The 27,162-nt window shown below is 36.1% G+C and overlaps 6 protein-coding genes across 7 annotated transcripts; 3 read left to right on the top strand and 3 right to left on the bottom strand.

The window, feature by feature from the left end:
- Positions 1-222: 222 nt before the first annotated feature.
- Positions 223-884, bottom strand: LOC18053573. The gene has a single exon (XM_006448237.2). The coding sequence runs from the start codon at positions 823-825 to the stop codon at positions 352-354; it is 474 nt and encodes a 157-aa protein (XP_006448300.2). The 5' UTR covers positions 826-884; the 3' UTR covers positions 223-351.
- Positions 885-4,243: 3,359 nt separating this feature from the next.
- Positions 4,244-10,581, bottom strand: LOC18053572 (ABC transporter G family member 7). Its single transcript, XM_006448236.2, has 12 exons — positions 10,139-10,581; positions 9,698-9,888; positions 9,466-9,616; positions 9,169-9,301; positions 8,768-8,969; positions 7,769-8,042; positions 7,148-7,279; positions 6,475-6,695; positions 5,868-6,080; positions 5,648-5,732; positions 4,575-4,848; positions 4,244-4,502 (listed from the first exon to the last, which is right to left on the bottom strand). Exons 1-12 carry the CDS (start codon positions 10,427-10,429, stop codon positions 4,492-4,494), a joined length of 2,178 nt encoding a protein of 725 aa, XP_006448299.1. The 5' UTR covers positions 10,430-10,581; the 3' UTR covers positions 4,244-4,491.
- Positions 10,582-12,176: 1,595 nt separating this feature from the next.
- Positions 12,177-16,364, top strand: LOC18053571 (ELL-associated factor 1). Its single transcript, XM_006448235.2, has 4 exons — positions 12,177-12,778; positions 13,405-13,763; positions 14,456-14,498; positions 15,682-16,364. The coding sequence occupies exons 1-4, from the start codon at positions 12,661-12,663 to the stop codon at positions 16,119-16,121; spliced, it is 960 nt and encodes a 319-aa protein (XP_006448298.1). The 5' UTR covers positions 12,177-12,660; the 3' UTR covers positions 16,122-16,364.
- Positions 16,365-18,109: 1,745 nt separating this feature from the next.
- On the top strand, positions 18,110-22,368 carry LOC18053570 (beta-glucuronosyltransferase GlcAT14A). 2 transcript variants are annotated; one of them, XM_006448234.2, is made up of 4 exons: positions 18,110-18,965; positions 21,078-21,153; positions 21,239-21,354; positions 21,434-22,368. In XM_006448234.2, exons 1-4 carry the CDS (start codon positions 18,482-18,484, stop codon positions 21,976-21,978), a joined length of 1,221 nt encoding a protein of 406 aa, XP_006448297.1. In that variant the 5' UTR covers positions 18,110-18,481; the 3' UTR covers positions 21,979-22,368. The 2 variants fall into 2 exon arrangements, with proteins under 2 accessions (XP_006448297.1, XP_006448296.1); XM_006448233.2 differs by having other exon boundaries at positions 18,112-18,965; positions 21,464-22,368.
- Positions 22,369-22,611: 243 nt separating this feature from the next.
- Positions 22,612-24,521, top strand: LOC18053569 (pentatricopeptide repeat-containing protein At1g71060, mitochondrial). The gene has a single exon (XM_006448232.2). It carries the CDS (start codon positions 22,825-22,827, stop codon positions 24,418-24,420), a length of 1,596 nt encoding a protein of 531 aa, XP_006448295.1. The 5' UTR covers positions 22,612-22,824; the 3' UTR covers positions 24,421-24,521.
- Positions 24,522-25,034: 513 nt separating this feature from the next.
- Positions 25,035-26,116, bottom strand: LOC18053568 (putative fasciclin-like arabinogalactan protein 20). Its single transcript, XM_006448231.2, has one exon. It carries the CDS (start codon positions 26,076-26,078, stop codon positions 25,035-25,037), a length of 1,044 nt encoding a protein of 347 aa, XP_006448294.1. The 5' UTR covers positions 26,079-26,116.
- Between the last annotated feature and the right edge of the window lie 1,046 nt (positions 26,117-27,162).

Genomic DNA, 27,162 nt, shown 5'->3' with positions numbered 1-27,162 from the left:
TGATACCCTAAACAATCCCGGTTTTTCGGAAAAGTACTCTCAAATAGTCAAATTTTAATTTCCTACGATCATCATCAATTCAAGTGAAGTGAATTTGTCAAAATTAACTTTATATACGTGCAAGGCACACACCAGTCGATAATATTTGCGCACAACTACCAAGCAACTAAAAATCATGAGGAAAACTTAATTAGCAGATGCAAGTTTAATTTCTTTCCAGTAAGCAAATTAATAGAGCCTAGTTAGAACTTCATTATAAAAAGAGATGACTAAAAATAAGTAAATAATTCGTTCCAATGCTACAGAACTTGTATGTGTATACTATATATGATTAAAGGCTAGAACTTTTTGTTATGCTACGTGTTGAATCCCAGCTAAAATCCCATTTGTTAACTCCATCAAACGAAAGCATAGCACGGCAGCAGAAGTGGGGACGCTCAAAGCAATCAAAGCCAAGACCCCCAAAGCGAAGCTTGGCCTGGTATTCATCAACTGTGCTTGCAAAACTCCCATTGCTTCACATATGTACGAATCATAGCCGGTGTAATACTTTTTCTCCCACTCCATCCAATTCTCAGGCGGCTCGTAGTTCCTCTCGATCATCTTCATTTCATGGATTCTTTTCCGGAGAACGATCATGTTCTCATCGACCAGCCGGTGCCGGGGGCCGTCGCCGCGACAGTTTTTGTCGTGTGCATCGCTCCTATGCCCAGCAGATGCATAAACCTTACGACTAGCTAATGAGACCCCCTTGATCCGGGGTTTCGATCTGTTGAAAATTGATAAAGAGGGAAGAGATGACGAACATAGAGAAGTTGACTCCATTGAATTGTGCGTGAGGATTTTGAGTGAAATTGATGTTGTGAATGTCTTTCGTTTTGAGAGAAATTAAGTCTTGGCAACGTGTATTTATAAAGCGGGAAGCATGTGATTAAGCGATGACGTATCTTATTATTTACGAATTAGGCAACCTGGCTCGCAGCAAAACCGTGTCTCAACGGACAGCTGCAGCCTGATGATAATGATTAATTATTATCAATCAGCGCGTAAACAATGGGGTGGTGGATCCGGAGACGCCGAGACCTGTCACATCATGATGTCGATGTGTGGCGGGGCCACCGAGCAGCTGCAGCTTTGTTTAAATGAAAAACAAAACCCATAAGATGGAGTATATAATGTTATATAATTTTTGAAATTGCTTGTACGAAAGCAGCATTTTAAGGCAATTGATATCAAATTTCTTTTATTTTATGTCATAGATAAGAGATGAAAATTATTAGACAATAATATCTATAAAAAAAAACAAGCGCGTTTCAGAATTTTTTGATGTGCACATTTTATTTTATTTTTTTCTGTAATTAAATCATCATAGGCTTCATTCATGCATGGGTTTTCAAGTGTGAGTAAAAAAAGAAAAAAAAAAAAACGTTTTTATCCCCCCAAAAGAAAAGAAAATTAGTGATGAAGCTTCTATAAAAGGACCTAATCTATTTTTGACTGGATACCATAAAATTAGAAAATTTATTTTGAAATATTGAATGATTATATAGTTAGATTTAGTAGTGGTCGTTAATTTTACTCTTTCAAATGGCGAAGAAGGTTCTTTTCTTTCCGTCGTCCCCGGAGACACAGAATTTTTACAAAGTTCAAAAATTCTCCTGAGCAGTGGCAGTTAGGATTGGCCTTGACTTCATGCGTAGGACGACGGATTTTTTCATTCGAGTTCATTGAATGTTCCATGTTTGCTTAATTTTTATATTGTTACTATATATATAAATTTATTTTATTATTATTATTATTATTTTCTTTTGATAAAGAGGCGATTCACCATTGACGTCGATAAGTTTTAAACATGGTGACTCTTTCAGCTTCTAGAAATTTGTTTAAGCTGATTAAATTAATGCATTCTTTTAAAAACTCAAGAACTTTGATTAATTTGAAGTGTTATTTTGATGAATTACAAACTAAAGTTGTAAAAAAATGATATTATTAAGGTGTTTTTGGGAAGGAATTCATAGCGTTCGCAGAAAAGCTTCAGGTTAATCACTGATCAATTATTCTTTCAGGAAAAATTATGCAGGAAAGTAATTAGTTTACAATTCTGAATTTGTCGCATCCCTTAACATTATAGTTAATGTCCAAAGACTACCAAAAAAAGAAAAAAGATTTTTGTAGTAACATTATAGTTTATTTCTCTCTCATCTCCATTATTTATTTTTATTTTTTTTGAAATTTTATTTTTAATTATTATGGATGGTTGGTCGATTTTTAAAATAGACTCGCGAAGAAAATTCTGTCCAAACTCTCTCTCTTGAATCCAAACTTGATGTCACGACTTCCAGAAGTTGACTCTCACTAAAAAAATTGTTTGAAAAGAAAAAATTTTTTTTAAAAAAAGAGGGAGAACGAAAGAAAGCAAGTAATTAAATAATTAGGAATAATTAGCATTGTTGTAATAATTAAGCATGCTAACAGTTACTAAACTTTATTAAAATCAACTTAAATTTTTATTCCGTCATTGTTAAAAATTTAAGTTGATTTTAATAAAGTTTAGTAAGTCTGTAATGTATCTCTATTCAAATTCATGGATTTATTTAGATTTGCAAATTGCAAAGAAAGGGTTTCCAAAGATTCATATACTCGTTCAGATTTTATGTTTGGGTGAGTTATTTACACTCTAAATAATACTATCAATACTCTAATGCGCAGGACATGCACTTACTAAATTTAAATTATAAATTTTTACTCAGTACGCTTAATAAAATCACAAAAATACTATCAATAAATGGTGTTTCTCATTTGGCTCGGTTCTATAGGCGATTGTTTCACACAGTACTCGTTTTTTTTGTTTTTAATTCTTCATACAAAAAACCAACTTGAAATCTTTTAAATTTATTAAAAAATTATTGCTTTTAATCTCTCCAGTTTATCACTATAAACTACAGTTCATAGTAAATGAGTGTTAACCGTTGAGAATAATTTCATTTGATTTAATTGAATTAAGTTGTACTTCTTAGTTAATTACTCTAAGGACATTTTAGTAAGATCAAAACTTATTATCGGTGAGACTATTTGAATACATAATTTTACTCACTAGACCTATATTTTAATATCATTTTACCGTACACCCAATTTATGTTGTAAATCTATTTCTTTAATTCGATCACTCATATAAAAAACTATGAAAGACTGTTAAAGATTTTAGAATGATGATCAGGTTTTAGACTTTCCAAAAACCAGTAATGAACTATGATGAGTTCTCAAGTTCTAATCAAAGAAAAATATTTCCGATTTAAAAAAGTTGGATAAAACATAAATTTGGGATTGTTACGGTGAAGAATTTGTTGTCTGGTTTCTATAGAAAAATATTGTTGCGGTAAAGAAAAACAGAGAGAAGGAGGAGGAGGTTGATTATTGGCTTGTTGCATAAGCAAATTTTGTGGATTTAGAGAGAAAATAAAGAGTAAGAAAGGGAGTTATTGACTGATGTTAATTTGAGAATTTTGAGAGGTTTGTGAAGTGAAAATTTTAATTTTTTGTTTTTGAATTTTGATAATGGGTATAGAAAGTAAATGAGTTTAGTAAGAAATTTTATGAATTCAAATAGTAACCTCACTCTTTTAATATAATTAGAGTGTTCAAAATGTCATTCAAAATACAAATAACTCCATTTTTAACATTCTCACTCTACGTGGAAGTTTTAAGCATTTAACATGACTTTTATTTTTCTAAGGAGGCCATCCATTTTCCCATTGATTATTATGAATTTATGATTATTATTTTCACCGTTTTCTTCCGATTCCGCGTGAAAAAGACTTCAGGCGCCGGCGCCTACTCAATGATGAACTGGAGTTATATACATTAGAAGACACAAAAAAAAAAAAAAAAAAAAAGTAATGCAACATGAATCAATGCGTGTTGAATTAATAATCTGCTAGCTAGCCAGCTAGAGGATTACAATCATTCCATTAGACCATTACTAGAATGTTTTGATATATGTATATAGCATCTCACTTCTCATGCAAATCGAAATAAATACATATATCAATTAATTAAGGATATGAATTCATTAAGTTGTATGCATTCTCAAACCAAAAAAAAAAAAAAATTGATTTTCAGCTAAGGCTAATAATACCTCTTAAGTGCTTCTTCTTCTAAGACTAAAAGCAGTTTTAATTCTTCTTCAATTGGAAAAATATTTTCAAACAATAAAAGAGAGAGAGAGAGAGAGAGAGCAAGCACATTTCATCCAATACAATCTTCTTCGACACATTTATAAGGAAATCTAAAGATAATAGCTTCGGAATTAATCCTCATTACAACTAGAATTATACAAGGAATTCGTTTTTCGATATACAGAAGATTCACACAAGCAGAGTAACTGCGAATGTTATTCGTGCTAAAGAGTAATGCATGCAGCTCACTGGCTCAAAAAAAGGCATGAGGCCCTCCCTTATTGGCTAGCTATTGCAATTTGCAAGACATCTTCTGTTACTTAGCACCTGTATGAGATAGATTAATAAATATTGGCTCAGCTCATAACAACATTACACAATGCCCAAACAACTACAAACCTTCTAGGTTATACATATCAAGTGGTGGTGACTCTGACTCAACTTGCCGGGTTGATTTTATTTGCTCCTTTTCAGGAGGCAGGTCGGTTTCTAGCGGTTCGAGCTGTATCTTTTGCTGAGTTTGTTCCGGGTTAGGTAGCTCAAGCTGCTGGTATTTAGGTTTCTTTTTCTCTAGGAGAAGGTAAGTGGTGCAGTACCAAAACAATAAGATTCTGCTTTGAGCCATCACTGTGTCGCTAATGCGACTTCCTCCAAAGGACAGCCGTTCAAGTGCCTGCAAAATTACAACAAAGAAAAATAACTTGTTTTCAACCCAACTGATGATACTTAACGCTGCATTTCCAGTAATAAAGTAAAAAAAAAAAAAAGGGGGGGGCAAGTAATCTGCCATTGCATGATTTGACTTTCCAAAACATCTGTAGTTCAATTCATGTGTTTACAAGGTCAACAAGGACTTCTTGTTTTTTGTGTTGGGGGAGTGGGTTGTGTGTGTATTAAAAGTCCCCACCTAAACTTGAAATCCTACAAAGATTGGGTTAGCAAATGCATATTTTAACTGTCAATCCTACCGAGGTACGTCTCAATAAAAAAAGAGAAACAAAGGAAAACGACACCTAATTGCATGTACATTACCTTGAACCAGGCATAGCATGTGTCCTTAAAGTAAGAATTAAGTTTCCAGGAACTAAGATTCCAGGAAATGGTTATTAACAGCCACATGCTACATAATCCATAAGAAACTCAAGTACAAGGTATTTATATACGATATTTTTTTTTTTTTTTTTTTGAATGTATGTACCATAAAACTTACGCAGCTCAAAATAGAGAATACATATCTCTGAAAATCAACCTGGTAGTACCGTAGATATGTAGTAATAGTTTATGAAAAAGCTAGTGAATAGCCATTTTTTTATTCTTACCATTTTCCAGGTTATGAAACCATGATTTCTGATTGATTTTTACAATGTCTCCCATGGTGCTATGTAAGATATGGTCATTTTGATGATTTTCTTATTCTGTTTGCATTCCATTATCTTTTTAATAAAACAGACAGGTTTCTTGCCTTCCCTTACCTGTTCTCCGGTTTGAATATCAAAAGAATGCTGATGGTCAAATTGAAGGCCCGAAAACTCATTGATGCAAAGCCCTTGAAAGGCCCTGAAAGCATGTGAAGAACTAAGTGAGTTATAAGAGAATGAAAGACAATGGATTATTCATATGCATCATCAAGTCTGATATTTAACAAATACATAACAAACACTTTCATATTGACGAGTAATGATTTATGTGTACCATCTTATCAGAGAAACTCGAGGAATCCAACGGAAAATTATTGGTGTATTGTCTGCATTGACATAATATCCTCCAAAAACAATAAAAACAGTCATAAGAGAGGGCCCCACAGCCATAGCTGCTTCTGTGGTTGGAACCATAGCCCCCACTGTCAGACCCATTGCAGATGCAGCAAAAGATTCCACAGTCACGATTCCACAGAATTTCCCGAATCTAGAAAGTCAAAGAATCATAAGTCAGTAGTTTCATCCATTATGATGGGAACATTATTTTCAGCCAGCTTTATTTCTGTACATTTAAAGATTAAATTATTTACGTGAATCTAGACACATGGAAAATGAGCCATCTCCAAATGAGTTAAAAATAAAAAACAGTGGGGAGGAGTGGTAAATTAACACTCAACGAATCATACGCTTAACAACTAGGAGATTCTACAGGAAAAAGAGAAAAATGAAAAAATACAAATCAATGGCTAGAATCTGAATTCCAGATTTACATTTTCTTACATTTCATGGAAGTACGAACCTCCATGATATAGCTAAAAGATAAGGAAATCCTAGAACAGAAATCCAGAGCCAGAAATCAAAATGGTACAAGAGAAACAAACCTGGACAAAGTAGGATGAAGACGAGCCATTGGGTACAGCACAGCTCCAAACATTAATGGAAATGCTGCTCCAACAGGAATTTCAGCTATCAATTTGGAAAGCAGATAGGGCCCCAGTGCATAAGACCCCTTTGCACGTTCTCTATCCACGATTGCACGTTCCTTAGGAAACACACCCACAGTCTTTGTGAGAGCAGCCATTGCTGTATTGATAGCAGCAACCTGAGAAAGCAGAAGTGGTCTCAAAGAGGAACCAAAATACCTTGTCGATAAAAAATTAAGCATTGAGTATTGGTAGAAGTGCAAAGCTACAAAATTTTTTGAACAAGATTTAGGTCCTCCATTCTGAATCACTCATAAGCATACACTGAACATGCGATGCTGACACTTCCAGACCTCAATCCTTGGGTACATCACCCAACAGAGTTAAAGAACAAGCAGATAATTCCTCCACACTTCACTACAAGAATTGGAAAATTCGAGTCCATTATTCAGAGTACTTTAAATTAAAAATTTTATTTTTTATCAATAGCTTACTATAGTCTGTCACTCCACCTATGGCAGCACTGACAGCCTATATTGAAACATTTACATACTCTCCTCTCATCAATGTTTGCCACAAAAGAATCATAAAGAAGGGCAGTTGCTTTACAGGACTCAATAGCATCTTATACCTGAAGCAATCCCATTCTATCTTGTATTGATGTCTGAGATCTTCCCATTCTCCAGAAAACTGACCCAAATATTATAGCTGACGCAATAGACATTCTTGCACGGACTTTGTTCGTTGGCCCATCCCGAGAAGCCTAGTCAGTCAATGGAGTTCAGATATAAGGAGAAATTCATTCAAATGCAATTTCTAATCATTAATCAGAAAAGCATAATGATTAGCACTCAATGTCTGAAGCATATTAAATAAGAACACAATGTTTTCTAGAACTCATTAAATTTGATCTAGTGATTTTCTCCTCTTGTTACTCCACTGCCAATGACTTGTCAGCCAAGTTAAAGAAATTGCAATAAACTATGTTTTCAAAAGCATCTGTCTGAATTGTTAATGAAGCAACTATATAAATAACCAAGAAAATATACCAAACAAAGTAGAATAACGTACAATTTAGTGGAGCTTAGTATGTTTTCTTTTTGTTTTGGTTGCAATCAATTTGTGAGACAAAGGAATGCAATGTACTTGAGTCCAACCATGTATTGAGGAGAGTAATACTAGGATCCTCTTTCCTTTTCCTAGGCAGGTCAGAGACTAAATCTATGAAGAGAGAGTTGAATTAATGACCAACCTGCATCCAGGCACGTCTTAGGAGCAACCAGAATTGCCTCCACCAGCCTCCTTTCTTCTTAACAATAGTCCTCTTCTGTAACTTGCTCTTTTTGTAGCCCTCTCTGCTAATAAGTGGAGAGGCATAAAGAATTGTTGATGACTGTTGCAAGAATGACTCGGCAAGACTATCTATCCTTTTCTGTGACAAGTACACACTTTCAGCAGAACTGTAGTCTACGGATATGAGATCAGCCAGAAATTCAGCAGGATTCACATGATCTGGGCAAGTATACCTGTTGGATTAACCATCATTAATTTCAAGCAGCGTTTTCAACTGAGTTACGATACAGTAACCAAACATGCATTCTCACCAACAAATTGTCATTGGACTAGCAGGGTTGATAGTCAGTGAAAAGCTTTAGAAACATAATCTCCATTATTAAAAATGAAATGGCAGGAGCAGGGGCCAAGAGGATCCATTGTTCTCATAGTAGTTATATATATTTGAATCCAATGAATGAACTACAAGGCCAAAAATTAGCTGCTAAGTACATAAAATCCTATCATTCTAGTATAAATTTAAATTCAAGTGAGTTAAATATTAAAATATACCATACGTTCAAAAACCAAAGAAATATCTCCAGACTGTTTCCAATCTCATAAAAGTTCAAGCAGCCTATTCCTCATAAGTAATTTCCCTCCCCCCCTTTTCCCCCTTTTTCAAGTAAGATTTGTTGCAAGTAACATAGAAGGGCATTGGAGATTTCACTTTGAGTAGGGAGAGAAGTTCTGCTTCTTCCACTTTTGGAGGCTGTTTTATATATCCTAAAATAACTTTAATTTAACATGAAGATTTCTGTATTCTATCCCTTTGCTAGCAAATAATTTCAAAAATACATCAAGGAAGAAGGGGGAAAAAATGACTTTGGGAATAAATACTGTGTGATGCCCATAGTCCTCGTGCAGATAAAGCATTAACATAATAAATATACAACAAAGGAAGGGGTTAGCTAAATACCCAAATCTTGAGAAATATGCCAATGGTTCATCACGAGCAGGACCAGCATAGACAAGTTTGCCCTCTGTTAGCAACACAATGTCGTCAAATTTGAAATAAACTGAACCTCTAGGCTGATGTATGGAACAAATTACAGTATGTCCATCTTGAGCGAGTTGTCGCAGAGTTTCCATTACTTTCTCTGCCTGGAAGGCATCAAGCCCTGAATGCACCACAAGTAATTTTAGAACAGAATGGAAAAACCGGAATCGCTTAGAAGTCAATCATTTCTATCACCAAATCAAAGGTTGATTGAAAACACTATAAATCTGCCCCATTGAAAGACAGACCCAGTACAAGAAAGCAAAGCTGGAAAGCAGTTTATACCTATCATAAGTGCAGAGTTACAGAAAGATGCATACCAGTTGTGGGTTCATCAGCATATATGACAGATGGGCTAGCAATCAGTTCACAAGCAAGCGACAGACGTTTCTTTTCACCACCACTTATTCCACGAACTTTTGCATCACCCACATTGGAGTCAGCGCAACTGACCTTTTAAAGAACGAAAATTAAAGCAACCACCCAAAAGAACAATTGGATAAGAAAACTAAAACTAGAAAAGGGGTAAAAGTATCTACAAAATGTATACTATAATCATATTCACTTCTTCAACTCACAAGACCTACACTCCAAATAAAATATTAACTAAGGCTTACCAAGCCCAGCTTGAATAAAAGACTGTTCACATATTCATCTCTCTCTTCCACAGAAAGTATTTCTGGAAGCTGAAGTTCAGCTGCAAGAGAGAGTGTTTCCCGCACTGTCAACTGAGAGAAAAAAAGATCCTCCTGTCTCACATAGGCAAACCTGCAATATGAACAACGCGCTCAACATCTGATCACAAACACATCCATCTTGCTTCTAGAAGATTTCTCCATGAAAACATACTTATAAGCTTTGTTTGAACTAGGTTTTCCATTGACTTCCAATAGGCCGGATAAATGTAATCGTGGCGATGCCATTAACTGACCCGCCAGAACATTCAGCAACGTTGTTTTCCCTGACCCTGACGGTCCCATTATCGCCAATAATCTTCCAGGTTTCGCCTCTCCACTCACATTATTTAGAAGAAACCGCACCTATGGATAGGCAACCGTTAAAAACATAAAAAATTTCTTCTAATTTTCTATAATCTGCAATACCAAAACCAACCCAATGTTTCTTAAAATCACAGTTTTCCACGTTTTCTTACTTCCAAACAAATAACTTCTAGTTTGGTTCCTAAGAATATAGTGGAAAAATGAAAATGAAAATAATGAAAATGTTGTTTTAGGTTATAATTTAAATGCTGGAGAAATTATAAATTAGGAATTAAAAAAAAAAGCATACTGATTTTGAGGATTTATCGGACAGGGAGCAAGTGATGTTTTGCCAACGGATGGTGACCGGGAAGACTTTGCCGTCAACCGGAGCTTCACCGTCACCATTAGCTTCTGCGACGTCGTTTCTTTCATCGTCGTCACCATAGGCAGAGTCGTCATCTGTTACCAATGCCGGACCAGGTCCAGTAAACAAGCGGAACAAAAGAGAGACGGCAACGGCTGCCAGTACCTGGCCTACGCCGTTCCCGCCAATTCCTGCCACCACTTGGCCCACCTTCTTCCCTCCAAAATTCACCATTTTTGTCTTTTTTATTTATAAAATTTAATTTTAACTTTATCTTCTTGTTGCTTAGCCTCCGTTGCAGCAGTGCAACTGGAGTAGACCGATACAGTCGTTAAGCTGGAGCTGAATTAAAGCAAAAAGATGTTAATTAATGTGCATCGTTAAGGAGCCCGCGACGTCGTTTATCTTAGTTATTACGGTAAAGCCACGTCGTTTTAGTCTGTAGTTGCTGATTTTAATTTTGAACAAGCCAATGGTCGTTTAGTATTTAGATTGGCTCCAGATCGAGGACACGTTAGCATTTGAGGATAAGGTGGGATAACGGGCTGTTATGGGCTAGTGGATCAATGGGATTAAATGGGAGGAATTGATTGTAGAGGCCCTTTAAGAAGCCATCTGTTTTTCTTCTTTTTTTTAAATCCTTCTTATTTGGATAGATTTAAGAAGCCACTAAATGGCACTTGCACAACAAACGAAGTTTAAAATCTTATATTCCATTGCAAAAAAGAAAAAAAAAAAACTTATATGGCTATTGAAATTGACAAAGACGCTAGCTATAAAATTCGTATTTTCATCTATTTACGTTATGGAAAAAAAAATTCTTTCGAGTCTTTAAAAGAATTCGAATTTATAATCTCAATTTTGTCGAGAAAACAAATCCTCCAACTTAACCAAGGCCTAAATAGCCATTGGTAAAATATTATTAGCTTGATATTCAATATCATAAATTTGACATGGTTTTATGATATTACAATATTATAAAATCGGCAACCTAATGTTTTATGCTATTACTTGTTTTTTTTTTTCATTGATAAGGGTACAGAAAAACGATCTTTTTTACTGAGAATTTTTTTTTAATTCTTATTCTATTACTATTAAAAAAAATTGATAACAATAAGATAATGTTTAGTGTTATTACTATAATACCACAGTCCACGAAAAACAAACAACAACGAATTTGAATAGGGTTTGATTGTGTTGGAGTTTACCTACGGTAAAGTACGATTTTTAACTACATACGCAAAGTGATAAATAATAAATAATAATTTTTTTTACTATTTACCACTTTACATTTGTAGTTAAAAATTCTTACTCCACTGTAAGTGAATGGGTTTTTTATTTAAATATGATCCATTTGTTCTTAAATACCAAATCTATACTCCATTACATACATATACCTCGTAAAAGTATAAAAAGTCAAAAATAACTTTAAAAAATCATATATTTACGTTTACTTCCTCTCTTATGACTTCTACATAATAACACAACCAAAGTCGAGTATACTTGACTTTTTACCTGACTTAATTAAAAGAAAAATTTTCATTTCAATTTGAGTCAAGTATTCACAACCAATTATTGAACTTCAATGAAAAATCGAAAATTTTTGCTGAATGGATATTGGGTAAGTTAAATTAAAGTAAGATATTCTCGACTCTTTACTCGACTTATTTCAAAAAATCAAAAAAATTTCAGATAATTTTTTTTTTCAATTGAAGTCGAGTATTCTTAACTATTTACCCGACTAACATGAAAAAGTCGAGAATTTATGTTGAATTACTAATTGTGTATGGTTTGGTTGAAGTCGAGTATTCTCGACTATTTATCCGACTTTTAAGAGTTGGGTTTAGTTTTATGAGGATTTAATTGTAATTATTTTTGTACTTTTTTTAGTTTTTTTAGAGTATATATGTGTTAAATTTAAGAGTGTTATAATTTTAAGTATATATTGAGTATTTTGAAAGAAATAGAGTATATCCCACGCAATTCCCCCTAAGTGAATTACAGCTTAGCCACAGCCATTCGAATAACTCGAAGAATGAACCATGAACTCGACCAGATGGCTGTAAGTCCTTGAGTGCACGTGCGCGCCGCGCCCCGCCCCGTTCAGTGCTTCAGGTATTCAGTGGCGTCTGAGCATCTATTCGATATATGCCTCCTCAGACTTGTCACAACTTTCTTTGAATCATTCAAATCCACGTCACACAATCACCCCATCGACTGGGGCCCCCTCTCCAAGTGGCACAAGTTACACCATCCGCAACTTAATATCCTACACTCTCCCACACCGAACTCAGATTCCAAATTCATCTTCCTCACAAAACACCCTGCAGTCGATACGTCCCTCCCTCCAGTTACTAAGTTGGAGTAACATCCAATTACATCTTGCCATGTCAGCAGCACAAGGTGCAGGTGGGGCCCTAATGCTCTTCTCTTCTTTTCCAACAATCTCCTGATCTTTATCGCAAATGGCGAACAACTCCAAGGAGGAGCCGAAGACGGGGCCCGAGCCCGATCGCTGGTACAATCTGACTCTCGGTTCCTCATTCAAGGAGGATTCATCAAATAAATACTGCACTCTACGATGTAAGTTAAAACTTTTCTCTTTCGTTTTGTGGGAGAAGAAAAATGGGAGAAAAGGATCGATAATGGTCTGTTTGGTACTGAAAAGTGCTTTTCGAAACAACTAAACAAACAGAGTTTCAGATATATCAATGAGTTTACGAATTTCGACTATGTTTATTGTTGTGAACGAGTTTGTTTTGTTTTATTTTGGCATTGCTGCAGATCAGTTCATTAACATTTTGACTTTTCTTTTTGGTAAATTGTTTTTGCAATCAAATAACAAGTAAAAGTTCAACTATGATTAAATTAGGACTTCTTTTTCTATCAGTTTTTCAAATTTATTAGATTGGAATTGAAAACCTTTTTTTTTCTTTATAAATTACGAAAAAGGACCACGAATGGTGTGTTTGGTTGCTGAGAAAATAGCTGCCAAACAGTGACGTTAAATTTATTTTTAAAATTTTTTATTCTTGTGGATCAATTTGCTCATTGTTAGCAACTCAGTTTTGGTTTATCCTTTTCAAATCGAATGAAAAGTAATTTAAAAAAAAAATTAGGAACCATTGAGCTATAGATTTTATCGAATTGGAGTTGATTTTATTGATTCTTATAATCCAATTTTGTTTTGAATTCGGGCGTTGTTGTAGATGAATTTAAGCCGGCTTCAATTGATAAGACTAAGCCTGGAAGCTTGCACAAGAAAAAGGACAATAGAGTTTCTGTGGAGTTTCAAAACAATCAAATAGGGAAACCCAAAGTGACATTTGAGGGAAGTAGTGAGGACTACAAAGAAAATGATGCCGTGTTGTTTTTTGATGGTCAAACATTCCGGTTGGAGCGACTTCACCGAGCCGTGAAGCAGCTCCGTCATGTTCGACAGCCTGGGGAATCTACTTCTGCTGTTACTGCTGCTCAGCTTGGGGCAGTATTGGAACCAAAATTATCTCCAGTTGGAAAGGGTTCGAAACCAGTTCAAGTGGGTAAAAGCACAATTCCTGCTGTGCCGGTGAGCTCCTATTAGTAGTTGATTTCTTTTGGCATTAATTGTTGCTTATGAAGAAAATTTAGGATGGTGAATTGGATTTTAAAAACAGGCTATGAGTTGTTCTTTTTGCTGTATCTAATGTCCAAAAGTTTCAGTGTTGGTTCATCTTTTTGAATGGTGACCAAAAGCTATTGCATTAATTTCGAAAAATCACCCTCCAGGTTGGAACTTCAAGGATGAGCTTTTTCATTGATTTGGTCGTAAGAGAGTAAGGTATTATGATCAGCTACACAATAAGTACTGTCTTAATTGAATAAGAGTTAAAATGGCACAGCATGCGTCAATCCTTTAATTGGTTGAACTGACAGCTGTAGTATGTCTTGCCCGTGATTGAGATAAGATTGAGATAAGATATATTCCTGTTTCTTGTGTGTTTACATAATGTGGATATTATATAGTGTATTGAGTAATGATGGCAATGACCCAATATATATGATATATTTGTACATCTATGAATCTTTGTGTTTTCTTCCTTACTTTGATTACGTGTACTGATAACTTGTGTATTGCTTGCACAGAATCATATTCCAAGCTTGAGGATTGTGTTTCCTACTGTGTTCTCTGTTCTAATTCTATATAGAAAAGGATACCTGTATTGACACGATTCTTTTCTTTTCGCATTTGAAGCCTTATCTTGCTCTGGTTTTGAACAGGTTCAGGTGGAAAGAATTGATATTGGCCATCTGGAGAATTCAGGTTTGTTTAATTTGCTTCTGCGGCTCCCGTACTGACCTTCTCATTGGGAAAAATAAATTACTGCTGAAAGTTTTCTGGCATTATTTCAAGTTCCAAAAGATGCAACATATGACTAGCAATGAAATATGCTGCATTAGAAGTCTTCATGCATAATTTCATTAAAAGTGAAAAGATTGTCAAAAGCAGAAATTGCTTTCTCTTCTTGCCATCTTGTGCACTGCTTTTAAATCTGCTTCAGAACACCATCTTTCAATACTTAGATGTGATTTTCATTATTTTGACATGTTGCTGTTGGTTCATGTCTCTTTCATCTGTTTTTTACCTGTCATCCAGTTTCCTATGTTTTGACCTAATATTAACCAGGTCCGCAGAACTGTTGGTTTCATGACTTCATAGGAGATGCCTTACTGGTTTTCTCATCCATTCAAGTTCTGTTGAAGATAATTTGATCTCTTAAAACTTAAAATCAAAGATATCGTCTTCTTTTTCTCTTTTTTCTTCTCTCTCGATCCTTTCCTCAGCAAGCATCCTACTGTAGATATACAAAATCTGGCAATTGGTGCTTTTCTTACTGCATTGTGTGCATCTAAACATGGAGCTGAGTTTTTATAAACCTGGACCAAATTCAAATCCAAGTATAAATTCATTAAGCCTTAGTCCTCAGGAGGTAGCTTCTCACTCCACTATGGTGCTTTATATGCACTTCGATTTTGAATGTAAGCATAAAATCTTAAGCCATAAAAAGAAGCATGCATATATGGCATCAAAGTGCAAAAAAACTGTAACACATAGTCAGGTCACAGTACTATTTAGCAATGTGCCTATTTGTTTTCTGTAATTGGAACCTAGTAACCTGCATTTCCATGTGAAGCCAGTACTCTACTCACACAAATAAATAAGCTAAACCATTGCCTGGCCACGTTATCATGTGGAATGAGATATGTCAAACTTGATTATCTGCAATTGGATAACATACTCAAATCTTTTTATGTTTATTATTTATTATTTTTTAACTTTCCTTACCCCATATGCATTTTCTTGTTTTGGGAGAAAAGCTGTATGATTTGGTGATACTCATAATGAGTTTTTTTTTTTTTGGGGGGATGATTGTACTTTGGTGGATTAGTTCCTTAGCAACTATTGTATTGTTGAATTTATAATAAATATAATAATCACATGACAGGTGCAAAGCCTGCTGCCACTGTTAAGGGAATTGTTGATCCGTTTGAGCAACCAAATTTGACCATTAGCTCACCAGACCCAAAAAATGATGATGCTGATGAACATCAAGATATAGATATTGATGACATTTTTGGTGCTGTATCACCTGATGAAGACAATGCTGCTGAACGAAAGGCTGATGGTGGGTTTGACATCAGTATACCCCGAAACGACTCTGATGATGAGATTGCTGACGTAGATGACAGTGGTGATGAAGCAAACAAGGGGCCAAATGCAGCAGAAGCCCTTAGAGCACAGGTGCATGCAGCAGAGAAGGATGAGCAGTCATCCAGCTCTAGCAGTAGCAGTGGGAGCGGAAGCAGTGGGAGCGCAAGTGCTAGCGGGAGCAGTAGCAGCAGTGACAGCGAAGGCAGTGATGAAGACTCAGTTGACTCGGATTGAGAAGTTGAACGAACTTGCAAATGATACGCAGGTACACAACACTCCAAGAGAACCAAGAGAAACCATATATAGTGAATATTTCATATTTATACGTCGTGCCTGGCATACAAAGCCAAATAAGTCATCCCACTTTCAGGGGAGGGTATTTTGTTTATTTTATTATTATTATTTTTTTCTGTGGAGGGAGATGTTGTAGAATTGGTGAGTGCAAAACCTTTAACAATTATCTGATGGGGTTTTTTTATTTATTATTATTATGTTTTCTAATTTGTTTGTAAGTTCTTTTTCCTTCTTTCTTTTTCTTTCGTGAGAAGTTCCATTGAGTATGATTGAATAAAAAGAAAGAAAAACAAGTTTTAAAAAATCTGATTGGAAGTTGTATGTAGACATGTTCGACGTGGAAGGTAAGAAATGTGAGCAACTCATTGAGAATGATTTGGAAGGCCAAAGCGAATGTTACAAAATCTATATTGATATGCTGAAAAGGGAGGTAAAAATTGTTTTATGGTGTTGGATATATAACACAGACATAGCCCATATGCTTGAAAAATTATAACATTCCAACAATGGCTTCGGACTCTGTAAATCTTCCATCTTGTGTTGCTGCACAATCCTCCGTTTCATATGGCGTTTTGTTTCGTTTGGATGTCATTAATAAAATCATATTCGGATTTATATTTTTTTGACAATATCTTCTTAAACCTAAAAAATATATGTACCCACTACCCCAACTACAAGTGGCTTTTAAGTTTTTTTTTTTTTAATTAAATAAACTTTCAATTAGAATTATTGAAGTCATTTACTTGCTAGATACATAAAGCACCGGCAATAATATAACCGTAGTCAAACTCATTCTTGTTTTTAAAGGAAAATTTATGAGCTTTAGTCATAGTGACAAGCCGTACACTAATTATTTATATCACTAGCATGGTAAACATCATTATCACATTATAAACTTCAATTTCATCGAAAGCGAGACAATGGAAAACTTATTATACAATAAGAAAGGGGCCGAAAGCTGTATAGGTTATCAACCGTTTACAAAGCCACATAAATTATGTCCACATAGAATCAGAAATGACAGGGACAAAAAGTGCCTCAGGTCATTGATGGTGAACCTACCATTAACAAATTGGAGACTTATGTAAACCCACGCGCCATTTTTGACCTGGTCATAAACACGAGGCCTATTTTTCGCATTCTCATCTTTTTTTGGGGGGTCAATTATCTTTGTTTTGATTTTACTACTTGCATCTAACGCAATTTGTCTGACCGAATTTGGCACATAATATTTATGAAAACCAACAGGCGTACCACCTATTGTGCAATTAAAAGGCTTTAATTCCCTCTTTACACTTCTTTTTTTAATTTTCGTTTTCCTTTTAATGATCCGAATCTTTAGTGGTTAATAGTTAGTCGCCATTATGTGTGCATAATAGGTGTAATTGTGTTGCCTTTCCTAATTTAATTAACATGGAGGGAAAATTAGTTAATGGGATTGTTTTTAACTTTTAAATTTTTAAATTGTACCGTGTTAAAAAAAATTGATATAAATTGCAAAGTAAAAAAAAAAACATTTCAAATTTAATTCATACACACGGAAGTAAAAAAAAAAAATTGATCAATGTATGATTTTGATGTATTATTTTATAAATAATAACATAGACATTATTATATTATAGATTGAAAGCATTAATAAGTTAAAATAACATCATTAATCATATTAATCGATCCAATTTTGTAGCTAGACCCGTGATTCCCAAGCGGCTGCACCAAAAAACAGAAGAAAAATCTCTTAGTTAATTAACAGAATAAGAAAAACAAAAAAAAAAAGAGAGATTTTTTACGGGAAATAGCAGAATTTTCTGAGAGACCAAAAACAGTACAGTTCCAGATCGCTTTGAAAATCATAAAACCTCGTCAACCCTCACCTTCCAACTAAGCGCGTCTTACACACACGCTCGTCCATGCAACTAGGAAGTAGCTAACACGCCCGACAAAGAAAGTGGGCATCTGCGTCCCGAGAACTGTTTACAAACGCAAGTAAAGTAAAACTTGCACACAGCTTTGGTCTTCATCTCGCTTGCTCATCAGATCAAAACCAAACTGAAAATCAAATCTCCCAAATTCAACTCTTGTCTTTCTTTATTAACTCAAATCTCAGCTTGTGACAGAAAACCCTAACTCTGACCCTAATCAGAATCCTCAATTCGAACCCACGAGAAGTTAAGTCAATTTTGTTGATACCCAATTGTTAGCAAACCCCAAATAGCGAGGGAATCTGCAATTTTGAAGTCAAATGAGGGATACCCATTAATGATAAATCAAGAAAAATCAAAACTTTATTGTTAAATTTTGTAATGGGGGCAGAAAAGAGAAGGCTTTTCACTCTCTTTTCAGCTGCATTACTATCACTTCTACTTCTCTTGCTCTACTCTTTTTCAACTTTCACTTCTTCTAGGCCTTTTCCTTCGGTGATTCATCACGGGGCTCACTATCCACCTGCTTTTGCTTACTATATTTCGGGCGGCACAGGAGACAAAGATCGGATCTTTCGGTTACTTTTGGCGTTATATCATCCCAGAAATCGGTACCTGTTGCATCTTGCAGCCGATGCGTCTGATGACGAGAGATTGAAGCTTGCTGCGGCGGTTAGGTCGGTGCCGGCGGTAAGGGCTTTTGGTAATGTTGATGTTGTGGGGAAGCCTGACAGAGTTAATTTTGTGGGGTCTAGTAATGTAGCTGCAGTTTTGCGTGCGGCTGCTATTCTGTTGAAGGTTGATAAAGGGTGGAATTGGTTCATTGCCTTAAGTGCTTTGGATTATCCGCTTGTTACTCAAGATGGTATGCTTTCCTTTTTAGTATTTTTAAATGTTTTTGTTTGATGAGATTGTTGAACTGTATTTATTGTATTTGTGGTTATGTGATTTGAGTGTATTACTAAATTATAATTTATTGCTGGGTTTTGCTTGCTCTTTGGTCATGATCACAGGAGGATTTGAAAGTGTTAGTTTTTCGGATCAGGATTTGAGGAATTTATGTTGGTTTAGCGTACAATAATAAAACACTAAATTATCAAGGAAAGTAGTAAGGATTATCTGCTTTTTCAGATTTTTGTATTTGAGTCATATTTAAGATTGTTATTGTAGAAATATGGAAATGATACATAGGACTCAAAAGTTTCTTATCTTCAAGTAGACATTTCATTATTATTATTATTATTTTGTTTTAATATATTTCAGTTCGTACTTAAAAAATCAAATCTCTGTAGTTATCAGTATGTTTGCCTTTTCTTTGATCTGGAGGGGGAATTGTGGTGATTAAGTTTATATCAGTTTCTTTGGACTCTGATAGTTTACTGAGTATGAAAGAGATTAAATATGGATGCCAATTAGGCAACGTTTCTGTAGGATGCAATTAGGCATAGGGGGACCAATAAGTTGTGTAGGAGCAGAGTTGGCCTCATGTAGATCTGAGGTCTCAACTTAAACTTTTCTTGCATTGCTGGTGGGTTACAGAGTCGCTGTGCTTGTTCCAAATGTTAATTTTGGCTGACAACCAAATTGACAAAATCTCTTTCATTGAAACAAGCTGTTTGTCCCAATAGATGTTAGATTTATTGGTTGTTCCACTTATTTGTCAGATTGTGTCTAATATTGTGTCTAATATTGTCTAGTCTCTAGCTAGTTGTAGGTCTACTGTGAATTGTCTAGCCCATGCCCATCAAAGTCTGATTTTCTAGTTTTGGTTTGACTTAATTGTCTGGGTAGCTGATGTGTACGTGAGATATGTGCATGGGGGGTACCCATAGTCATAATATATACACACTGAGACTTGTTGTGTTCAAATTAGGCTTAATTGGCATCAAGTTAGCAGGTAGAAAAGAGTCGCGTACTTCTGAGATAAATCTTGAAAGAGCCTATGCACAATGACATCTAGGCCATAGGTGAATTGCCTTCTAATAGAGGAAGTAACTATGTTTTCTCTCTCTCTCTCTCTCTCTCTCACACACACACACACAGAGGGAGGGAGGGAGGGAAAGGAAGTATGGCAGGTGAGACTGAATGATGGGGAGGTAGGTGCACAGGGAGGGAGACATGACGTGCACATTACCACTTTTCTGAATGAAGGGGAAAATTTTTTCAACAGAGTACAAGCTTCAAATATTCCATGGGAGTGAAGTGGATCAGAAATCTACTGGAAATAAATGAGGAAAATTCAAGCTCAGTTTCTGGAAAAAACAGCGATGAAGATGAAAAGAAAAAATTTTGGTGAATGTTCAATGTTCTGAGCATTTATCTACTTTCTTGAACCACCTATACCTTCACTATATCTTTTGTAACTCATCATGGATTTGAAGGAATCGCTTTCGTCAAATAAACAATTGTACGATGATTACTGGGTGGCTAATCTGAGGCTCACTTTAAAGGGCAGAAGCCATTGTATTGCAGCAAGGATTGATTTTCCCGGATTATTGTGCAGGATAAGTTTTCCCATTGAGTGAGACAAATAGTCAATGGCGCTGTTTGTGGATGCGATAATATACTGCCACAAAGGTTTTGACAAGTTTACTTGCTCAAGAGACACTTGGGGGTCTTATAGTTTTATATGTTTCCTTCAGGTGTTATATTGAAAACCTTAGATGTTGATGATAGTTTATTGCTCAAGATTAGGGCTTCTTATTACTCACAAGACAGATTTTGGGAGCCTGTGGTTCCGGTTGTATGCTTATTTGATTGAATGCTACATTTACCATCTCGTAAAACATACTTTAATATCTCTGGTAATATGAGTAATGGCTTTGGATATATTTTCTTCTATGGTTTTTAGTGTGCCTAAATGATCTGATGTCATTAACTCCACCATGTTCTTCTTGTATGCAACTTGTTTTCTTGTGGTGCTTTCTGCATAGACTCTGCAATATATTAATTGTTTGCTTTTATTTTCTGCTTTCAGATCTTGCCCATGCGTTTTCTTCTGTTAGGAGAGATCTCAATTTCATTGATCACACCAGTGACCTTGGATGGAAAGAGTAGGGAAACCCGTTTTGCTGAATTCAGTCATTTATGTTGCTGAGTTTAAATGAAATCTGAAATATCTGTCCTTTGTTGCTGCAGATCTCAAAGGATCCAGCCTGTTATAGTTGACCCAGGGCTTTACTTAGCGAGGAAGAGCCAAATTTTTCAAGCTACAGAGAAGCGACCAACGCCTGATGCTTTTAAAGTATTCACAGGCAAAGTCTAATTCTCAAATATATGCTATTTTGCCATTTGAAAATCAAAATTATCTTATTGATATGCTATGTTGTTTAGGTCGCACTGAAAGGGGTTCTTGCATTGCAGGTTCACAGTGGTTTGTCTTAAGTCGATCTTTCCTAGAATTTTGTGTTTTTGGATGGGATAACCTACCTCGCACCCTGCTTATGTATTTCAACATTGTAATGTTATCTCAAGAAGTGTATTTCCACTCTGTCATTTGCAACGCACCGGAGTTTAAGAACACAACCATAAACAGTGATTTGAGATATATGATATGGGACAATCCTCCAAAAATGGAACCTCACTTTCTCAATGTTTCTGATTATGATCAAATGGTTCAAAGTGGAGTTGTCTTTGCCAGACAATTTCAGAAGGATGATCCTGTGCTGAACATGATTGACGAAAAGATCCTCAAGCGTGGACATAATCGAGTTGCTCCGGGGGCGTGGTGCACTGGCCAAAGGAGTTGGTGGATGGATCCTTGCACCCAATGGGGTGATGTTAATGTTTTGAAGCCTGGTCAGCAGGCAACAAAGTTGGAAGATACCATTACAAACCTTCTCGATGACTGGAGCTCCCAGTCGAATCAGTGCAAATGAAGGCGCATAAGCTGAATGAAGGTTTTTCGGAGTCTTGATGCAATTTTTTTGGCATCGGAAGTTGTAAAATGTTAAAAAAGACTAGAGTCAATTGAGACATTCGTTTGTCTTCTAGGCCATTTTTTGAAGTTACCCCCAAGTCACAGGCTGTAATAGTGTTTATAAGATGGGGCAAGAGATGAAGGGGAGACAAGAGAATCAAGGCAGAGCAACGGAAGTTGATCAATAAGAGGATGAGTATCTCCCACTTTTCCTGCCATTGCACGCTGTTGTATGTTCTACCACTATTCTATATTTCTATTGGAATATGGACGGACACTTTTTTCGGGTACCGGATCAGTCCATTCATTTAGATTAAATTCCAATTTGTTGCATTGATCTTGTTTCATATTTGTTTTGTCCAATTCTCTCTCGCTTTCTCCGTCTCTTGTGTCTTTGTTTGTGTATATGTGGGGTTCTTCATGTGCGTTAGCTTCGAAGTGGGATGATGGATTGAATTGACTAGCAGAAGGATATGGCTTTAATCTTAAAATTGTGTCGATCAACACATGGGAATTCACGGAGGAAATTTCGCCCGAAGTAAATCAGCTTTTGTTACATATGATATATATTTCCCGATTAAGATTAATCTTTTTAAGTGAGATTTGGACGATAAATTTTCTACAATTTGTTGTCGCATTCTTATTTGATTAGAAGTTGGGCAATGGCTTCGTTAACACTCACTCAACAGCGCATTGCGGGGCATGGGGTAACGTAAAAGCCATTTTATTTGTAATTTTACTAGCGTGAAGGCCTCGTCTCTCATCTTTCACTTTTCTGATTCTGAGTTTGATCTTTTTCTCTCAAATGGGTCGCTTTCGATTTCTCAAATCCCTCGAAATAATACCCCAAAAATCAAATCTTTCATTTTCCTCTAATTCATTAAAAAGCACAACTATTTTCATCGCCAAAGGCCAAACCTTGATTCTCAATTCTACACCCAGCAGCAAAATCTCACCTTGGTCTCTCCGAAATCATCTTAACTCGTACAGATCAGTTCATGTTACTTCAGATGAAACCCAAGTATCTATTGACATCGAGAAGAAAGACCCACCAAATGCCCAAATTGAAAGAATCTGTAAAATTGTGTTAACCAACACTGCAAATGTAGAATCTTCACTTGATGTTGCTTCAATTGAGGTATCTCCAACGCTTGTTCTTGAGGTTTTGAAGAGATTAAGCAACGCAGGCGTTCTGGCTTTATCGTTCTTTAGGTGGGCTGAGAAGCAAAAAGGGTTTAAATACAGCACTGAGAGCTACAATGCTTTGATTGAATCTCTGGGAAAAGTTAAGCAATTCAAATTGATATGGGACTTGGTGAGTGAAATGAAGCGAAAAAGGTTGCTAACTAATGACACATTTGCTTTAATTTCGAGGCGATATGCGAGAGCTAGGAGGGTTAATGAAGCAATAGATGCTTTTGAGAAAATGGACAAGTTCGGATTGAAGCAAGAATTGCCGGATTTTAATAGATTGATTGATACCTTGTGTAAGTCAAGACATGTGGAGAGGGCACAGGAGGTGTTTGACAAAATGAAGAAGAGAAGATTTGATCCTGATATTAAGTCCTACACGATTTTGTTAGAAGGGTGGGGGCAACAGAAGAATTTGTTGAGCATGAATGAGGTTTATAGAGAAATGAAGGATGATGGTTTTGAGCCAGATGTTGTGAGTTATGGGATAATGATTAATGCACATTGCAGCGCTAAGAGGTATGATGAAGCGGTTGAGTTGTTTCGCGAAATGGAGGCAACGAATTGCAAGCCCAGTCCTCATATTTTCTGTACTTTGATTAATGGGTTGGGGTCTGAGAAGAGGTTAAGCGAAGCTCTCCAGTTTTTTGGACAGTCAAAGAAGAGAGGATTTGAACCGGAGGCGCCTACTTACAATGCTGTTGTGGGGGCTTACTGTTGGTCAATGAGGATTAATGATGCATATAGGATGATGGATGAGATGAGGAAGTGTGGCATTGGTCCAAATTCTCGAACTTATGATATAGTTCTTCATCACCTAATAAAGGCTGGAAGAACAGAAGAGGCTTATTCGGTTTTTAAGAGAATGAGTCGCAAGCCAGGGACTGAGCCAACTGTCAGTACCTATGAGATTGTAGTCAGGATGTTTTGCTACAACGCCCAAGTAGATATGGCGATGAGGATTTGGGATGAGATGAAGGCAAGGGGAGTTCTTCCTGTAATGCACATGTACTCGACATTGATTAATAGCTTGTGCCATGAGGACAAGCTAGATGACGCTTGCAAGTACTTTCAAGAGATGCTGGATATTGGTATTCGACCTCCTGGGCAGTTGTTTAGTAATCTAAAACAAGCTCTTCGAGATGAGGGAATGGAGGAAACTGCTGTTGTTTTGGCTCAGAAGATTGACAAATTGAGGAAACTCCATTAGTTGATAGAGGTCAATGATAGGAGAGACTCTAAGCCCCTTTATTTATTTATTTTATGAATTAGCTCCAGAACAAGCTTTCAATGAACAGAGAGAAGTTCTGATACATTCACATTTTATATTTCACCTGATATTGCAAATTATGGCATCCCTGAGATGTTTCGAAAAAAACAGAAGCAACGTGGTTCTTGCTCCATCGAAAACTCGAGTATTTGTTCACTGAGGACTAACACTACAGTTGGACTAACAGTCTTAACACTACAGTTTCCAATTCCCTCAGTTCTGTTCTGCTTTATGCAGCCACTAGTCTGCTTGCTTCCCCTAAATACAATTATTTATCATACATTTAATGACTTGTTGCACAGTATCTAATGTACAGTGGCACAAATAAAAACATTGCTCCACTGTCAAGCTTCTACCCAATCATTTTCCTTCTCTCTGTCTTCAGGCAAACTGAGCAATTGATCAAAAGAGATGCTTCTAACGAAAATAAAATCTAAAACGAAACTTCACTAACGGAAACCAGTTAAAAGCTTCTGATTTACAAATTACTATTAGGGGAAACACCAAAATATAGACGCTTCTAATCTAGGCTAGTCATGTTGATCATCACATCGCTAGAGGCTGAAGATACAAAAGAACAGAGAAGAAAAAGTTACCAAAATGGTCAAGAACTTAAGATTCACCATCGAGCTTCCGATCTGAGATGATTGTGGCACATATTCAGGTACGATCTTTTCAACACCATGAATATACATCCAGTCATTCAAGTACAAACTCGGGCCGCTAACGCGAATATTGTTGAGATACAAGTCCTTGAGAGATTTCGTGACATTAATCTTGAACCCCTCCAAGAACGTTGGCAACACCGTTCCTTGATCGAAATCAATCAAATCCTGATAAGAAATCTTGCAAGGCACAACATGCCTGAGAAAGATCGATGAATACTCACTGAAGTTACCAAAATAGCCCTGGAAAGCTTCGTCAGGAGGTGCAAACACAGTCAGCACTACACTCTGGTCCTTGAATCCCACCAGCTGCAGTTGAAGAAATGAAGCCATGACATTGTACCCTTCAGTTGTCAAATACCTAACGGCGTCATCGAAATTCATTTCGCTTCCTCTCACCGATTCCAAGCATTCAACAGATTGACCGAGAGTGAGGTCAGGATCGGCCCCATCTTGGGACTCGGAAACAGAATAATCTGGATCCAGAAACGTCTCTATTCCAAAGATTCTCAGCGACCCGTCATCGTAAATCTCCGGCTGATTAATCTTGACACCGTTGAGTGAAACTTGGTCATCGGACGGCAGAGAAGTGACGATCAAGGTGTGATTAGGGGACATTGTTGGGATCTTGGCATGGTAGGGGAGAGTTTTCATAAAGGTTGAAGGAAAAGAAAGTGGGGAGAAGTGAAGCTGAAGGACGGCAAGAGAGGGTTGGCCGAATGAAGCGAAAGCGGAATCGGACGGAGAGAAGATTGTGAGCGACGGAGATGGTGGGGTTAAGAATTTGGAGCCGAATTCAAGAGTAAGAGCCATTGATAGGTAGCCGGAGTTTGAGAGGATTTCGACGGCGTCGGAGACGGAGTTGTCGGGGAGAGGATAGGAGAGAGAGAAAAGAGAGAGCAGGATGAGAGAGATTACAAGTTTCGCCGCCATTGTTGTGGAGGATTCAATAATTTCGCTGTAGTTGCAGAACTTGGTTCTTTGGTTTTTAAGGGGATTAATCGTTTTGCTATGCAGGGAGTTAGTTATGGTTTTGGCGGGAAAGCTATAGCACGTGGCAGCTTGGGTCCTCCGGAAGTTTGTTAGATTTATGTATTTCATGAGCGAAACTACGAAAATACCCTTGACGGTTTTTGCGATTAATTATTGTGATCGAATTAAATTAAAATTGTAATTATATTTCGATTTTGCAGGAAAGAGTAATATGAAATTATATAATATAAAGTCTTTCATCTTAATAAGATTTATTTGAGGATAAATAAAAGAGTAAAACAAAATTTGAGTTGTTCCAAAGTCTACTTGATTTGAAGAGTACTAATTCTAGCAACAATCACCATATGAATTTATGATTAGTTAATGATCGACATGCTAATTATATTTGAAGCACAAGATCTAATTCATGATAAAAATAAGATTGTTAGATGAACAGAATAAGATCGAATGCATTATAACTGCTAGGTAGTTAGCTAGCTTGATAAGTAACAGCAGAAAACAAATTAATATCGCCCTTTTCAAGTGCAGTCCCATATTTCTATAAAGTTTTAAGAAGTGCAATAATGGGGAACCTAGGGTTTTGGTATAAACTCGTTTTTTAATTATATAGTGGTAATATTGTTTAACTAGTTTTAATTAGCAAAAGAAAACTACGTAGAACAAGTAAGGGGAATTTTTTTCAGAAAATAAAACCAAGAAATCACGAAAATGATTGCTCTTTGATGTTCTTTTAGAACAACTGTTGTGATTAATAGAGCCTCAGATAATACTTTAAAAAGGTTTCAAGCTAATCTTTTTGCGTATTTTGGCTTTACTTAGCACAGTTCTTTTCACATATTAAAAAAAAAGATTTATTAATATAGTTATGCTATGAGTAATGTTAGATATCTCAACATATAAGTCTTAACTTGAGTCTCAACTAATGTGGCATTCATTTAGTAGACGTGGTTAAGTAATTTTATTATCTATGAAATCTACTATTCAATAGACGAATGACACGCAATATTTGGGACTTAAGTTAGGA

This window comes from Citrus clementina, unplaced genomic scaffold, assembly GCF_000493195.1.
Source record: "Citrus clementina cultivar Clemenules unplaced genomic scaffold, Citrus_clementina_v1.0 scaffold_2, whole genome shotgun sequence".
Lineage (NCBI taxonomy): Eukaryota > Viridiplantae > Streptophyta > Magnoliopsida > Sapindales > Rutaceae > Citrus > Citrus x clementina.
This window is presented reverse-complemented; position numbering and strand designations above follow the sequence as displayed.

Coding starts and splice junctions, on each gene's coding strand:
- LOC18053573 (XM_006448237.2), bottom strand. CDS start 825: ATGGAGTCAACTTCTCTATGTTCGTCATCTCTTCCCTCTTTATCAATT.
- LOC18053572 (XM_006448236.2), bottom strand. CDS start 10,429: ATGGTGAATTTTGGAGGGAAGAAGGTGGGCCAAGTGGTGGCAGGAATT. Junction 9,889..10,138: donor CCGATAAATCCTCAAAATCA/GTATGCTTTTTT, acceptor GCCTATCCATAG/GTGCGGTTTCTTCTAAATAA. Junction 7,280..7,768: donor TAAGACGTGCCTGGATGCAG/GTTGGTCATTAA, acceptor TTGACTGACTAG/GCTTCTCGGGATGGGCCAAC.
- LOC18053571 (XM_006448235.2), top strand. CDS start 12,661: ATGGCGAACAACTCCAAGGAGGAGCCGAAGACGGGGCCCGAGCCCGAT. Junction 12,779..13,404: donor TAAATACTGCACTCTACGAT/GTAAGTTAAAAC, acceptor GCGTTGTTGTAG/ATGAATTTAAGCCGGCTTCA. Junction 13,764..14,455: donor GCACAATTCCTGCTGTGCCG/GTGAGCTCCTAT, acceptor GGTTTTGAACAG/GTTCAGGTGGAAAGAATTGA.
- LOC18053570 (XM_006448234.2), top strand. CDS start 18,482: ATGGGGGCAGAAAAGAGAAGGCTTTTCACTCTCTTTTCAGCTGCATTA. Junction 21,154..21,238: donor AGTGACCTTGGATGGAAAGA/GTAGGGAAACCC, acceptor TTGTTGCTGCAG/ATCTCAAAGGATCCAGCCTG. Junction 21,355..21,433: donor TGCTTTTAAAGTATTCACAG/GCAAAGTCTAAT, acceptor TATGTTGTTTAG/GTCGCACTGAAAGGGGTTCT.
- LOC18053569 (XM_006448232.2), top strand. CDS start 22,825: ATGGGTCGCTTTCGATTTCTCAAATCCCTCGAAATAATACCCCAAAAA.
- LOC18053568 (XM_006448231.2), bottom strand. CDS start 26,078: ATGGCGGCGAAACTTGTAATCTCTCTCATCCTGCTCTCTCTTTTCTCT.